The sequence below is a fragment of the Cucurbita maxima genome, unplaced genomic scaffold (genome assembly GCF_002738345.1).
Source record: "Cucurbita maxima cultivar Rimu unplaced genomic scaffold, Cmax_1.0 Cma_Scf00021, whole genome shotgun sequence".
Lineage (NCBI taxonomy): Eukaryota > Viridiplantae > Streptophyta > Magnoliopsida > Cucurbitales > Cucurbitaceae > Cucurbita > Cucurbita maxima.
Window position 1 is genome coordinate 441,417 of NW_019272037.1, and position 16,686 is coordinate 458,102.

The window sequence follows — 16,686 nt, forward strand, 5'->3', positions numbered from 1 at the left end:
GATGTATGTAGGAATGAGAACTTAGAGATGGGGAGAAAGAAAGGAATAAGGATGCTTCACCCTCTTAAATCTTAGCACAGGGAGTCCCTCATTCTTCCTTTTTCTTTCTGAATCTTTGAATTACTTTTTCTCCTTCGGAATTCTAAAAAGAAGAACAACTACATGGAACTTTATCTTTTCTCTTTTTGGAAATTTTAATACGTTGCAACTTTTTTTTGTTTTTTTCGTTGAACGGGGCGCTCTTAACTCCAAGTTTCTACTATCGGGTGGGCTAGGATTGAATATTTCTCCTATTAGTATAATATCTTAACCAGTTGACTTAAGCTCTCATTTCTGTTATTATTTTTGGCATTCTTTTTTTTCTTTTGTTTGCGTTATTATTGTTTTTCATGCGTGGTTCTTCAAATTCTTGAAGGATTGAGGGGAAAAAGTCACAAAAAGGAAACTTTAAATTTTTAGTTTAGTTTCTTCAGTCCTATGAATTTTTAATAGAAAAATCAATTTTGATGAATTAAATAGCATTTTAGTTCATCCATTAGTTTCTTTAGTTAATATTGGAAATATAATGGGAAGTAACATTAGTATATTTAAATTATAAGAAGATTCAAAGAGGCCAAAATGGCAAAATTTACGCCTTGTTTGCGCATGTAAATATTGTTAGACGAACACGACTCTCCACAATGGTATGATATTGTCCACTTTGAGCATAAGCTCTCATGGCTTTGCTTTGAGCTTCCCCAAAAGGCCTCGTACCAATGGAGTTAGTATTCCTCACTTATAAACCCATGATCATTCCCTAAATTAGCCGATGTGAGACTTTCATCATCCAACAAATATATTGCTAATATAGTCCAATTTTTCTTTGATGCCGACTCTAACATGATCTACGTGTCTCTCATCTAAGAAATAATATTCTTTGAAACTTATAATAATTACTCGCAGAAAGAATGGGAAGACAAGAAAAAAAGAGGAGAATCAGTTCAGGAAAAAAAATAATAATAAAAAAAATTAAAATTTTATTTTTAATTTAATAATGAAAAAAATATTTTTAAATAAATTATGGTGTCATGTTAGTTTTTTTTTTAGTGATTAATATAAAATAGAAATATGCTACTGAAATCAAAATTTAGAGGTTAAAATAAAAAGGGTAAATTTTCCTTAAAAATTAATTGATAAGATTAAATTTACTATGAATATATAATAAAACAATAAAATCGAATAATCAATGTTTATAATTGTTTTTTTGTAATAAAATAAAGGAAAATATAAATTAATTATATCTTGAGATAAAAGATAAAATATATTATTAATCCAATCTGAAGATAAAATATTAATATATTTTATAATTAATTATTTAAATATTATATCTTAATAGATTTATATTATTTTTTAAATATTTATGATAGTAATTTTCCAAAGAATAAAAAAACAATTTGAGAGTTCTGGAATTGAAACATTCGCTTTCCTCTCTTCTGCTTCTTCTTCCATCAACGTTGGAGCTCTTCTTCTCTGTGAATTTCCTCTCATTCTTCTTCTTCTTCTTCCTTCCATACACTATTTTCTGTTTCTCGAATGGCCGTTTGATTCTTTACTCTCAGTTTCTCGCTGGTTTCAAGCCAATGTGCCTTTGAGGTCACTCTCTCCCGGATGGTATTGTTTTGGATTTATTGTTGTAGGTATTTCGTGTGAATTTGGATTGCGCGCATGCTCTGTTGTTGTTTTTTCTTCATCAAACTTATTTCTCTAAAGAACTGTTTGAGTTTAGTGCATTTGGCAGTGTAGGGATCGGCAGTATTGCTGTCTGGTTCTTAGGTCATCTGCTGCATTTTTAACGTTCTAGTGTTGTTGTTTTTTATTTAAAGATTGTTTATTGATCGTTATCCTTATGCTTATTTAATTTGGTGTCAAGCGAGGGCTAGGGTTTTATGGTGTCTTGTGCATGTACCTGGAAAAGCCGAAGCTATAATTTGGTTCTCATTGTACACAATACCCTGTATACGAAGGCATTTTTTTCCCCCAAGTCACATAATTACCCTGTATTTTTCTTAATTCTTTGTTTCTATTGTATGTATTATAGTTTTGGAATTGACAGCATTTCATTCAGCGAATGAATGGTGGCTAATATGAAAAACACTGCTCATGGGATTGTACCAGAGTATGGTGCAATTTTTATGTCAAATAGTATGACTATAACAGAATGCTTCGAAAGGAAGTTATTTGGTCTTCCATGTTGGCTAGGCAACTTTGTACTACAAATTAAATCTGGGATGATTTTATTTCTGTTTGAATACGAGAATAGAGTACTTCATGGTGTATTTCAGGCAGTTTCAGATGGTGCAATGAACATTGTGCCCCATGCTTATAGCTCATCAGGGCAGCAATTCCCTTTCCAGGTACTGCATATGTGAGTAACGTTGTCATGTCGTTAAAATTTCTGGTCTAAGACTTTGTTCCTTCTTTCTAATCGCTATCGTTAGGTTACGTTCTCCATACTTTGGTGCTGCAATCCCCTTTCTGAAGACCAATTTCAAAATGCCATAAAAGAAAATTACTTTTCAACAAAGAAGTTCAACTTTGGGCTGTCTAAAGTTCAGGTCTGTTGTTTTTCCTTCAATGCTGGACCGTCATGATTCATTTCCTTCTCAAAACTTCTCTTTGTTCATAATGAAAAATGTAGGTGCATAGGCTTTTATCCCTGTTTAGATTGACAAAATTTAGTGACCGACTCTGTCCGAGACAGTTAAGCAGTGATTCATTTGAGCGTTCAAGTGATCTCTTACTTGATGGAAGTCGAAGTGTTGCTGATGGTAATGGGCTTATGTTGAATGGGAGTTTACAAGAGAAGCTAATAAAGGGTGAAGACCGAGTTAACACTATGCAGGAAAATGCTACTCTTTCCCATTATAATATCAGAAATGGAATTCCTTCCGCAGACAATTCTATACATTGTTCTCATACGGATACTAGAAACCTTGCATGTAATTCAGGTTTCCTAAGTTATGCTCAAATCACGAAGCCCAGCCGCTACAGCCAATTAGACTGCATGACTAGTATGCCTTTCCAATCGTCTGTAAATTTAGAAAACATTACAGGTCCTTCTGTGATTCAAAGTCAAATAAATTTGTCATGTTCTGTTCCTAGCTTACTTTCTTTGCCTACACGAGAGTTCGAAAATGATGGAGGCTTGAGTAGGTCTATCATCACTAGCGAGTACCCTTCCTATGGACTCAAAGATACCCTTTTCCCATATCAGAATGAGCAGGGCTTAGCAAGGCAGGAAGTTATGGAAGCATATTATGAGCATGTTCCTAAGACAAGAGAATTTCCCTGTCAATTGCCTTTTGATTCTGTTGAAGTTTCGAGGATGCCCTCAATTGTGCATACAGCAGTGAACCATGGACATGAATGCCATGGATCTAATGGAGGCATGCATTCTGATTGTGAAAGAAAGAGCAGCGTGTTTTCTCGTTTAGCCTATCCATCTGATGCAAGTGTACAAGAATTTAATGACTATGACCATGAGAAGGTTTCTATGGATCCATCTAATGATGAAATTAGGTCTATATTGCAACGACATCACTGTCAAAGGAAGAAGACTAACCACGAAGTGAGAAGTCCAGAGCGCAATGTTGGCAGGAAATTTGTGAAGAAAAAATTGACAAAATCTTCTGTTAGTTCATATGGTAGTAATTGCTTTCGAGTTTCAGATAAACATGGGACAAAAAATGAGGACAGTACAGATTGTAACACTAACCATATTGCTGGATCATTTGTGGATTTCAAGCGGCGAAGAAAACAATGCAAAGTTGGGGCCCGTGTCCCAACTGGAGGGAAAAATGTGAATGTTGGAAGTGTTCAGTTGTCAGGTGTTCAACAGAAAAGAAGAAAGTTGATTCGACCAAATTTTGCCGATAATGAGTTGCGTGATTCTGGGGATGCCAATAATGTTTCCCAAAGTTTAGATAGTCTCTTACAAGGGAAAGCTAGTATGATCATATGATTGAGATGGACAAGACAGAGAAATTATGTCCCGCTGTCGAATTGCCAGATATTATTTGGCTGGTCGATGATGAAGACAAGAATATGGGTAGCGAAACTGTAGCAACAGATGAGGACGATTACGGGTCTAATAGAAATGGTTCTGAAGATTGGATAGCATCCTCAAATTATACCTCCAAAGATCTTGGAGTGAACGAGAACTGTCGTCTTACTCATAATTGTTCAACTTCAGAGGATCACACGACCTTTCAAAATCTGAATAATTCTGGTTTATGTAGTTGGCAAGAACTGTCCTCGGAAGGTTCTGAACTAAATGCTGGGAATAGTTTTATAAGGTTTAATGAAGTCAGCAACAAATCCAATGCAAAGGAATTAATTGAAAGCTCGAAAATGGTCGAACCATATCAAGGTTATTACGCCGTGACAGAAAGCCCAAGCCCTCTGAACTCAGCTTCAGAAAGTGCTCCTAAAGAAGTGATTGAGAGAAGAAATCAACATAATGAAAATGAAGAGCGTTTACACCCGAAACTGAACTACGATGATCCGGGATGTTTCTTTTGACGTGTTTTTACTATGATACCTTTTTTGTTTTAATCAAAATACTATGAAGCTTTTTGTTGCAACAGTGATATTGCAAATGCTACTTGGAATTGGCACATGAATATGGCGGCAAGCCACATCTCTGATGAATTAAAGAGCGGACAGACTTCACAGGTATTTGTCTTTTGTAGAAGTTAGTGTTTTGTTCTTCCTGTGGGGGTCGGTGGTGTATAGAACTCTCAAGTCATCATGAAATGTACTGACATAGGGAAGCTTAGATTCGAACGGATGGTCGGTGCTGTTTTTTTCTAACTGTCTCATGTTGGGGGATTCATTAGCCCCTCCTTTTTTGTATAGAATCTGGTTTTGAAAACAAATTTTCAGCTTTCCATCCCAAAAAAGTAGGAACTCCTTGCTGCTTCTGCTTCTGCTTCTGCTTCTTATGTGTGCTTTACAGTTCCCGTATGAAAGAGCCAAAATGATTTAGCGTTTCTTGATATGAGCTCGACTGTTGTTGGAAGCTGAAATTCCTTGATATGCGCTCGACTGTTCTTGCAAGAGCTAGTTTGATTACATAGTAGAGGCATTAGAATCTATATTCCTTGTTGTTTCTTTCCTGTGAGCATCATAATAGTATTTGCCTGCTACTGTTAATGTAGTTAATATAGTTCTGATTGAGTAAGTCTATTTTTTATGCTGTGAATTCATTAATTTTGATTAGTTAATTACTAATTATTAGCTAATTGATTTTTATTACAGACAAATTACTAACTTTAGATGTTTTATTATTATCATTCACTGATGGTGATTTCTTGTTTTACTATTGTTGATTGACATTGATTAAACATATTTCAGTCATTAACATATCTAGATGGAGTAAATTGATTGGCAAATTATTGATTATTAATTTAAATAAATAGTTAATGATTTAATCTATTACCAACTTTATTATAGTTAAATTAAAATTTATTGTTAATTGCACCATGAATGATTTTGGAACTAAAAGGCACCCACTTTTGTCTCTCCGTAATTAACTGTATTAATGGACTTTAAAATTGACATTATTAAACTTTATGAACTTTTCATACATTTTAGTTCCTAATTCTTTTGAAAGGTGTAATTTTTGTCTTTGGACTTGAAATGAACAAATATTTTGGTGTTTTTATTTTAAATTTAGTGTATTGATGAGGTAGCTTTGAGTATGTGTACTAAAGTATGGTAACAATGACTAAAATGATTGTTTATACAAGTTTAAGGATTGAAATCGATATTTTGAAAGTTTAAAACTAAAATCTAACGGATATAATAATTTAAACAACAAAATATATCTGCTACCGGTGAGTTGGAGTTGTTACAAATGGTACTAGAGCTAGTTTTTGGGTCGTGTGCTAACGAGCACGTTGGACCCTTTGATAGCCATTGTTATAAATGGTATTAGAGTTAGATACTAGGCGGTGTGCGAGCGAGGACATAGGGAGAGCTAGATACCAGGCAGTGCGCCAGCGAGGACGAGGACGTAGGGGGAGCTAGATACTATTTATAAGAATGTAGAAATTTCTCCCTACCAAACGCGTTTTAAAATGTTTGAGGAAAAGCGCAGTTAAGAAAAGATAAAGAAACCTGAACTAATAATATTTCTTTATTCCAGAAAATTGATTGAAGCATCTTTTACAATGTTTTAAGGTTAGAAAATTAGGAACATACATTAAGATTGTAGAAGAAGAGGATGAACAATGAGAACAATTCAGTTGTAAAAAGTTCAAACATTCATTGAAAACAACCTAAAAAACTCATCCAAATACAACAATCAAAAGATTAATCCAAAGCATTTGGTCCAAAACACCTTCTTTGAACAGGATTCCAAACCCATTGAACCAAGAACTTCCTCCCCTTAACACCATTCAAATTATACCCATTCCCCCAGTTATCCTTATACACATTCCCAACGTAGCCCCCTCCCCCACCCGACCCATACAATCCCACACACAAATCAGCTATCTCCGTTGGAGCCCTTGGATCATCTCCTGCATACCAAGCATTCACCAACGGATTGCTTGATGTCTCTGCTAACTCATGACCTATCACACTCACCATCCCATCTACCCCCACATCCCCATTTGGCGCCCCCATGATCTTGCTCGGCGGCGGAGCCTCCGACCCTTCCGGTCGTGCAAACGGGTAGGCGCAGATGCCGGGGCATTGCTTCCCACTGTCGCCGACCCAAGCATACGGCACCGTCGCGCCAACAACTGCCGGGAATGTGAAGTAATGGAACCCACACACTGCCCTACAAAAGTCTTGAACTTGGACATCTGATGAGGTGAGGACTAAGTAAAGGCCAGTGTAAGGATTTAGTGGCAAAGCTTTTGGATTATTTTGAGTGAGTGAGTTTTTTATGACATGTTGTATGGCTAAACGGGTCAGGTAGTTGCCTTGTGAGTAATACGAGTCGTGGAACTCGCCGGAGAGATGGATGGTCCCGGTGATGTTCGAGCCAGTTTGGTCGGAGTAGAGCTTGACGGTTCGCCACCATTCGGCAACGGAAGGACGACGGGAAGGAGGAGGAGGAGGAGAAGAGAGTGAGAAAATGAAATCTTTAATGATGTCTTGGTGGTTAGGGTTCCAATGACCATACCAAATGATGTAAAGGTTGATAGGGGAAGCAAGGACGGGACCCATGTGGTATTCGAGGTTTACAAGGTCAGAGGAGCCTTCGAAGTTGTTAAGGTTGGAGGGTTGTTGGTTGTTGTTGTTGTGTTGGGTACTCCATGGAAGAGCTTGGAGAGAAGGAAAGACAGCAAAGAGAGATAGGAGAAGGAGGAGGTTTTCCATTTCTTTGTTGCGTTGTGTTGGGTCTTTCCTATTTTTCTTGCCATGTTCTTCAATATATAATGATCTAGAGAGAGAGAGAGAGAGAGATTAAGAGAGAGATAGAGAGAGAGGGAGAGAGAGAGAGAGAGAGATAGAGAGAGAGGAGAGAGAGAGATTAAGAGAGAGAGGGAGAGAGAGAGAGAGAGGAGAGAGAGATTAAGAGAGAGATAGAGAGAGAGGAGAGAGAGATTAAGAGAGAGATAGAGAGAGAGGAGAGAGAGGAGAGAGAGAGATTAAGAGAGAGAGGGAGAGAGAGAGAGAGAGAGAGGAGAGAGAGATTAAGAGAGAGATAGAGAGAGAGGAGAGAGAGGAGAGAGAGAGAGATTAAGAGAGAGAGGAAGAGAGAGAGAGAGAGAGGAGAGAGAGATTAAGAGAGAGAGGGAGAGAGAGAGAGATAGAGGGAGAGATAGATTAAGAGAGAGAGAGATTAAGAGGGAGAGAGAGATTGAGAGATAGATAGAGAGAGATAGATTAAGAGAGAGATTAAGAGAGAGATAGAGAGAGAGATTAAGAGAGAGATAGAGAGAGAGATTAAGAGAGAGATAGAGAGAGAGATAGAGAGAGAGAGAGATAGATAGAGGGAGAGAGAGATTAAGAGAGAGATAGAGAGAGAGAAGAGAGAGAGAGATAGATAGAGGGAGAGAGAGATTAAGAGAGAGAGAGAGATTAAGAGGGAGAGAGAGATTAAGAGAGAGAGAGATTAAGAGAGGGAGAGAGAGATTAAGAGAGACATAGAGAGAGAGGGAGAGAGATATTAAGAGAGAGAGAGAGGGAGAGAGAGATTAAGAGAGAGAGAGGGAGAGAGAGATTAAGAGAGAGAGAGGGAGAGAGAGATTAAGAGAGAGAGAGGGAGAGAGAGATTAAGAGAGAGAGAAAGGGAGAGAGAGAGATTAAGAGAGAGATAGATAGAGAGAGATTGACAGAGGGATTAAGAGAGATTGAGAGAGGGAGAGAGAGAGAGAGAGAAAGAAGAGAGAGAGAGAGAGAGAGAGAGAGAGAGATTGAATGATGAATATTGTCGGGTGAAGGAGAAGCATGCATGTGGAACAATATCATACATCTTTCTTCTCTCCTTAATTAGTGCATTTGTTTGTTCTTCACATCTTTGACTCTATTCTTCTTTAATAAAGCCAAATAAAAAGCTTCCAATCCATTACTTTTAACATAATATGTTAAAATAAGACAATAAAATCAATAAAAATGGTCAAAATGTTTCACCAACAAATAACTTCATTTTCTAAAAACTTCAAAATTATTTTAGGAGCAAAAACTTGTTTGAATATTAAAAAAACAAGACTTGCAACAATTTGAAGCCGAAATTAAGATCAAAACATTACCATAAAAGATGGTAGGTGCACATTTGGTATCTTAATTTTTATTTTAAATTTAAGCATAATTGTGAAATTAATAAATGTTTTAACTACTCAGATGTTTCAGTTTACTAGCATCACCATCGATCACCATCGGTCAGCTAAGTAGATTTATATGGTATTTTTCTAAAATTATAGTTTTAAAAAGATTATAATTTATGATTTTTTAAAAAGAAAAGTTATTTCCAATTGAGTATTTATATGAATACTTTCCATGCGATGGATGAGTTAGGGGATTATCTGAAATTTTTAATCATTACGCCTTTATAAACATACTATCCAAATTCGAGTCGAACGGGAGTTTGGGCCCAATCTCGGGCCCAATGGGTTTCAGGGGAAGAAACCAATTGGGCCAAACGACCCAATTGCCGTCGAGCCCGTGGGTGGGCTTTGCTAATCAAACAAGCAAGCCGTCGCCACCACGCACTCTGCAAGAGATCGGTTCAGGTGTCGGCAGGCCGAGCGCCGCGCCGGACCTTCTGGAAATCAGTTGTGGTTCTCTTGGAGAGCCTGCTCTAACCTCTCGTAGCCACCGTTAAAAATCCCACATCCGCTAATTTAGGGAATGATCGTGAATTTATAAGGGAGGAATACTAACTCCATTGAAATGAGCCTTTTGGAGAGCCCAAAGCAAGACCATGACTCAAAGTAGACAATATTATACCATTATGGAGAGTCGTGTTCGTCTAACAAACAACCTAATGAAATTGGTTTAAAAGATTTTTCCAACCCAACTCGTGTATATCCCTAACATAAAGTTTAGTTCATGTACTTTCTAAATTTTAAAAAGTACTTATTTTCGATAAATTTGTGTCTAATAAATCCTTGAAATTTCTAATAAAACATTTTTTTTATTTACCGACATTAAATATAAGATTAAATGATTTAATTACACATAAATTTTAATTTTATATTTAACATATCAATAATTATAAATTTTATTTTTTTTGTTTAATACAAGATAGAGACTCATACGAAATTTAAAAAACTATGAAATTTTTTAAAAGTTAAATAATTAAATACAAAATTAAAATTTCAATCTCCATAATAAATTAAATTCTAATAGATTATTTAAGCTAAAGGACTTCTCTAATAATTTTTAATCTATTAATGGAAAATTGAGAATTTTAAGAGATGATCCCAAACTTAATTTTAAATTAATTAAAAAAACCTTTCAAAACAAAATATTATTATTATTTAGTTTCAAATTAAAGTTTAATTCCCATTAAAAAAAAAAAAAAAAAAAACCTAAAGTAAAAAAAGCATTTTTTTATGAAAAATGGTCTAATTCTTTCGTGTCGGTTTGACGATTCAATAACTTCTTCTACAACAAACATATCCATCATCACATCGATATCAACTTCGACACCGACACTTTCATCTCGACATTTTAAATTCTTCGACTTTATTTGACATGTGACAGACACGCCGTATAAAAGATAATATAAAAAAAGTTGTCCAAATGCAAAGATAAATTTTGAGAGAGATAAAAAGATAAGAAATTATAGAAGAGAGATTGAACGTTAATTAATTAAAATTAATTAAAATTATTAGTGTATGTGAACATATAATTTTCTTAAAGTTTAGGGACTTATTCGACTAATTTATTAAATAAAAAATTAATTTTTTTTTAAAAAAACTTGTAAATAATTACAAGTGAGTGAGGCACATGATGATAACTTTTAGTTGCTTTTACAGATTTGTCTCTCTCTTCAGCAATTTTGGATGCTGTTTTAAAGTTGGGACAAATTCAGACCAGACATGCCTGATGTAATGTTTGAAAACTTCTATAGAGACCGAACAAATTTGACTTCCTTTTTTCTCTACCTTTAGGTCGAGGGAACGTCGCTCGAATTGCACGTTTAGACATCTTAAACTTGGGTTTAGTAACAAATGTTGTTCCCGACCATAGAGTTAATAGAAAGAGTTATAGATCTATTTTTATCGATGTGCACGACTGTAGAGACATATTTCATGAAAGATAGGTTAGCTCGATGAACCAACAACTGACCATATTAGCTTACAACAACCTTTGGTTCATCGAGCACTCTAACATGTGGTATCAGAGGTTGAGGTTCAATTTAAGTAATATCAGTAGGGGTATATATGAGTTGGGTAGATAGGATTGTCGGGGTGTTTTTTTTTTTTTTTAGTAAAAATTATTTAAAAAAACCATACTTAATCTAACTAAAATTTCGCAAAACTCAAAACTCAAATATTTATAAGTCACAACGCATCACTAACATTAGTTATAAATGTTAAATATTTTTAATCTTCATAATAATTTTAAAAGTAGTGGAATGTAGTGTTAGGTTATAACTCTATTTACAAGTTGGTCGAGTTGACCCAACCAAAAAACGTCAATCCGTAAACCGATCTAAATTTTCGATTTTTCAAAAAGTTAACTTAACCCAAATTAGAAAAAGACAATCTAACTCAACCCATAATCTAGATTAGTCGGATTCTCGTGTCATGTGAACAACTCTAAACACTGATTTCTACTCGTTAAAACAAATTTTCAAGCACAAACTATGAGAGAGCGTTAAAATATTGAAAATAGTTAAATTTACGATAACCCATCACTAAACGAAAGCTTAAGAAGATTGAGGTGTTTGGTTGAAGATGAAATCTTGTAGAGAAAGAGAGAGAGGCCAACATATACAAAAGATAAAAACTTCAAATTTTAATGAGTTTCCTCAGATTTGGTTGATTGGGTTAGGAATCACGACTCTCGACAATATGACTTTGTTTTAGACTTCCTTAAAAAACTTTATACTATTGGAGATATATTCCTCCGTTATAAACCCACGATCAGTTCTTAAATTAGCCAATATAGAACTCTATCTCAACAAATTGAACAATTCAAATTGAAACAGAACGTTAGAACGTTAGAATTGAAGAACCCATTTGAATCCAAAACTTGGAAAGAAGAGGAGAAGAACACTAAAACTAAGCTGATAGAAATGGAAAAGCCAATAATAGAAGTATGTGAAGAAGTGGTTTGAATACAGAGAGATTAAGTACCTGAAATGAAGAAATTGGAGGCATTCATTCTCAAATGTTTGCCTAAAAGTGTTGGTGAATGAGTGATTGAAGCTGCAAGATGACCTGATTTTCAAGCCAAAACCCTCAAAAACAACACCAAAATTCAATACCCATTTGCCTTGTTCTTCCAATCTTGCTATCAAATCAGATCATGCTGGCAGCTTCAACCTCTCAAACCAACATATTATCCTCAAAAATCTCTACCACAGAGAGAGAGAGAGAGAGAGAGATTTGTGTGCAAAAAAGTGGAGTTTGAGATCCAAAAGGCTGACCCTTTTAAGGATTTTTGGCAAAGATTATGTTATTTTTGGGCACTAAATTTCTTCTAATTTTCTCTTCTTGCAATAGGAGAGAGAAAGAGAGAGAAACGGTGTCGTTTTGGTCATTTTTACAGCTATTGATATTGATTTATTGCTTCTCTTTCAATATCAAACTCTTTCTTTCATGAATGTTTTAAATTGGTTATTAAAATATGCTTTCTCATTAATTAATTAAACTTCCCATCAAAACCCGTCCATTTCTTACTTTTCGTTACGTATCGAAAAAAAGAAGGATTTTCAATCTCATTCAACCATCATTTTGAAGCAAATACTTCACAATTTCGTCGACTCAGGTGAATGGTACGTGAGTTGAATTAAGAAAGTTGTGAGACAGTTTGATTCCTATTTATCATTGATGTTGAAGAGAGGACTCTAAGGAGCCAACCCTAGAACGAGAGGACTGAATTGGGTCAGCCTATGACATACTGGACAATCACATTTCAAAAACTGTTGGGTCAGCCACCACCGATGTAATATTTGGGTGCTATAATGGTACAAGAAAGCTCCCGATCCTAACAACTTCATTGCTAAAGAAAAAAAAATTTTTTTTTATGGATCAAGATTAATGTTTTCTAGTTATTACTCAAAATAATACAATTTATAAATTTCCCTTAAACTAATTATTTTAAAATATTTATGAAAATATAAAGCTTTACACAAAAAAAAAAAAAAAAAAAAAAAAAAAAAAAAGGGAAAAAGNCCTTACAAACAGCAGGCCTAGCTAGATAGGTTTGATAATCAAAATATGAGCTAAACAAATATCAATAATACATCAATATTGCCTTTATTTCATTAAATGTGTTCTTTTTATTTATTTATTTGTTTATTTAAAACATATAAATAAAACCCTAATTCTATCTTTTTGAATTTTAATCAATTAATTTTTTTGGAACTTATTTTTTTTTTCAAATTTAATAATTATGAATTATTATTTATATACCATACTTTTTATTTTAACAAAATAATGGGTGTTTCATATATTTATTTTTTTAATAATCATTTAACGAAAATTAACCGGTATGCACAGTTCGGTTGAAAAATATTTTTTAGACCAACTTGAAATTTGAGATTTGTTGGATTGGTGACCGAACAATCCAAATAGAGTTATGGGTTGAGTTGCAAAAAAAAAAAAAAAAAAAAAAAAAAAAAAAAAATCTGGGTTAGTCCTTTTATGTTTTCTCTTTCTAGCTTCCCCTCAAGTCATTTAAAAGTGATTTGCTAGGGAGAGGTTTCCACACGCTTATAAAGAATATTTCGTTCTCTTTTCCAACCGATGTGGGATCTCCCAATCCACCTCCTTACAGGGTCCAGCGTACTCGCTAACACTCGTTCCTTTCTCCAATTGATGTGGGATCTCCCAGTCCACCAATTTCATAGCCCAACATCCTTACTGACAAACCGCCTCATGTCCTCCCCTCTTCAGGGCTCAACCTCTACGTTGACATATTGCTCGATGTCTAGCTTTGATATCATTTGTAATAGCTCAAACCCACCAGTTGCAGAAATTGTTCTCTTTGGGATTTATCTTTCGAATTTCTCCTCAAAGTTTTTAAAACGCGTCTGTAAGGGAAAAGTTTCTAAACCCTTATAAATAATGCTTCGTTCTCCACCCCAACCAATGTTGGATCTCACACATTAGATACTCGAGTCATTCAAATACCCCTAAAGATTAAAACCTAGTTTCGAGAGCATTATAAAGATTAGATTAAATGAGTTAGGAAGGGGAAAATTGGCATGTGTATAGGGTAGCTGAAAGGGCAGTGAAAGTAATTAAAAAAAAAAAAAAAAAAAACAGTTGCATTATTTAAATGTGAGAATTAAGGCAATGAAGAATTGGGCAAGTTGGTGGAATCCTCAGCTGCCCTAAGCTTGAGCTTTTTGTCCTTAGCTTTGGGAGGATCTTCTGTCTTTTAGGTCACTGTCTTTGATTTGGTTGACAAACTCAAGGGCATATGGACAAATTGGCCTATGGGAAGGACCACAATCAGATTACTTTTCTTTTACATATTAATTTTCTTAAATTATTTGATTACTTTGTCACATGCTTTTGCTTTTATAGCTTTTACCTCTCATCTTCATTTGATTAAGAGAGGTGCATATGTGGTTGTGAATAATAATTTTAAAGCGTTTAATATAATAAACATTTGTGAATTAAAATTATGAATTGAGCTCCGTCTCGATAGGAATATGGATTTCATACATGATGACTTCGATATTCCTATACACGTAGAGTTGCACTTTTATGCACTTATATGATAAGTTGTGTTCGTAACTATAATCTGATCTCCCACCTTGGTTGGGGAGGAGAACAAACCACCATTTATAAAGGTGTGAAAACATTTCCTTAACAGACGCATTTTAAAGCCTTGAGGAGAAGCACGAAAAAGAAAGCCCAAAAAGAACAATATGTGCTAGTAGTGGATCTGGGTTGATATATTGAATTGGAAACAAAAGCCATTTTCACCTATGGAAATCAAAGGACAAACTCTCTTACGTATGTATGAAAGTTCTCCCTAATCTGTGTTGAGGGAACCTCCGTTAAGATGGTAAGCCAATAGGGTACTTTTTTTTTTTTTGTTCCTTTTCAAACTAGAGGATAATTAGTAACCTCGGCATAAATTATATTATGTATGATGACGCATGCTTCGTGGCTCCTGCTGTACCATATATATGAATGATATATTAGGTTATGTCATGCCATGTTATGTTATGGTGAATTATGCCGTATATATAAGTTATGCTATACTGTGACCATGCCATGTTGTATAAAATGTTATGATATCGATAATTTATGATGAATAATCTTCCATCGACCATGCCATGAATGTCATGCTATGTATGAAAGAATTGGAAGGGATTATGTATGCATAATTCACATATTCATTATTTATAGATGAATGGAAGTTTGACATGTACATTACGACTTACGACATTTATGTTTGTCATGATGTTATGCGAGCCCTTTTTCTCACTGGTGCTTGACACAACTCGTTAACGAGTGCTAGCCTGAAGAGCTAGGCCCAAAGGGTGTACAAACCCATTTAGTGGGTCCATGTTTGCATGCGTGGAACATGTGTAGAGAAGAATTTCACATTCAACTCTGTTACGAAAAGCTGCCTGAGGCCATGCCATGATGTATTCAAATTATAGGTTCGACCATGTATATGTTTGCATTTTTCGACCCCAACAATAGAGCCACTACTGAGTAATCTTAAAACAGAGTTACAATCTAACTCAACTTTTAAGATTATTAAAAGTTTGTAACTGATGCGATTTGACTTGTGAATGTTTGATATTTTAGTTTTATGAAATTTTGTAACTATTAATACAACATGTACGGTGAATAAGTATAATTTTTTAAATAATTAAAAAAATTACAACCCACCAACCGAACCAAACCAACCTCGAAAAATAAAGGGTTGACTTGGGTTGGGTTGTGAACTCTATTCAGATTGTTCGTGTCACCAACCCAATCAATTCGAAATTTTGAATTAAACCAAAAGATTTTCTGAACGAGTATTGAAAAATTCAACTATTTATTGAGCTCGTAACGAGTAATATTCACTCGAGCAAACATGTTTTGAAATAGTCGAAGACACAAAACCCTATATTTATTTAATTTCCAAATCAATATACTTTCCACAAAACAAAATTCAAAGGTCAAATCACAATTTACACCAAGCAATATTATATTAGCTAAGAGCAAAGCTTCCTATTTTGGCATTGATTTCTTTTTTTCATTTCTCCTTACAATTTTAAAGTTATAAGATTTTAAATCAATGTGTCCCATCTACTTTATATCACATTGGACCATTGATTATGGGATCTTTCAATTCCTTCAAAAGTTTGATTAACATCGAGTCAATAAAGCGAACAATAAAAAAAAATTATATAATTCGGTTAAATCATAATCTGTCTCAATATTTTCTTTAAAAATTTCGATATGTTTTTCGTGCAAAAGTTTAAATTCTTGGACAAATGTCGCGTTCAACAAACCAAAAGTTTATAATTAGGAATTGAAGCTAAAAATTTACCTGAATCAAGTTTTATATAGATGTATTGTAAAATAAATCATAAAGATTTGATCAAACCATTACCGATTTGAGAGAATGAGATTGCTAGCGAGGAAACGAAATCGACCTATAAAGCATATATAAGCTAATATTCGTTGGAGAAAGCTAGAGCTCGGAGGTAAACTTTGTTCGACCTGGAGCATTGATTCTCCATAACTAATAGGCCTGTTCGAGGTTTCAATTGCCTATCCTATGCTCGTGAATGTTCTTCTAGTTTCTTGGTAATACTTTGAGGTGCATTTTGTTGTCTTCCATGAAACTCACCCCGTTGCTAATTCATTGTTATATCCAAATAAATGTCAAACTCTCGGTGCAATCTTTTCATTAACATTATATTAAAAATCCGTGTAAATAATGTTAACTAGAGGCGTCAAATTTAAGGATGGTTGAGTTGATGATTGGGCAACCCAAAAAGAATTCACAACTTAACAAACCTCACCTTTTTTTTTTTTTTTTTTTTGGGGTTGG

At 34.6% G+C, this 16,686-nt stretch overlaps 3 protein-coding genes across 6 annotated transcripts in view; 1 reads left to right on the forward strand and 2 right to left on the reverse strand.

Annotated features, from left to right (window-relative positions):
* Window positions 1–13,587, reverse strand: part of LOC111495697 (glycine cleavage system H protein 2, mitochondrial-like) — a 40,019-nt gene extending 26,432 nt beyond the window's left edge. The window contains exons 1-2 of one of the 2 annotated variants that reach the window (XM_023145858.1): window positions 13,577–13,587; window positions 9,547–9,551 (exon numbers count right to left, since the gene is read on the reverse strand). The gene's annotated coding sequence lies outside the window, so the exon portion shown is untranslated. Of the gene's footprint in view, window positions 1–9,545; window positions 9,552–13,576 lie in introns of both variants that reach the window. The other variant, XM_023145859.1, reaches the window with a different exon arrangement.
* On the forward strand, window positions 1,433–4,940 carry LOC111495655. 3 transcript variants are annotated; one of them, XM_023145784.1, is made up of 4 exons: window positions 1,434–1,650; window positions 2,078–2,393; window positions 2,478–2,594; window positions 2,678–4,940. In XM_023145784.1, the coding sequence occupies exons 2-4, from the start codon at window positions 2,112–2,114 to the stop codon at window positions 3,998–4,000; spliced, it is 1,722 nt and encodes a 573-aa protein (XP_023001552.1). In that variant the 5' UTR covers window positions 1,434–1,650; window positions 2,078–2,111; the 3' UTR covers window positions 4,001–4,940. The 3 variants fall into 3 exon arrangements, with proteins under 3 accessions (XP_023001553.1, XP_023001552.1, XP_023001554.1); XM_023145786.1 differs by having other exon boundaries at window positions 2,322–2,393; XM_023145785.1 differs by having other exon boundaries at window positions 1,433–2,393; window positions 2,741–4,940.
* On the reverse strand, window positions 6,291–7,502 carry LOC111495674 (protein EXORDIUM-like 7). Its single transcript, XM_023145824.1, has one exon. It carries the CDS (start codon window positions 7,369–7,371, stop codon window positions 6,355–6,357), a length of 1,017 nt encoding a protein of 338 aa, XP_023001592.1. The 5' UTR covers window positions 7,372–7,502; the 3' UTR covers window positions 6,291–6,354.
* Window positions 13,588–16,686: the final 3,099 nt, after the last annotated feature.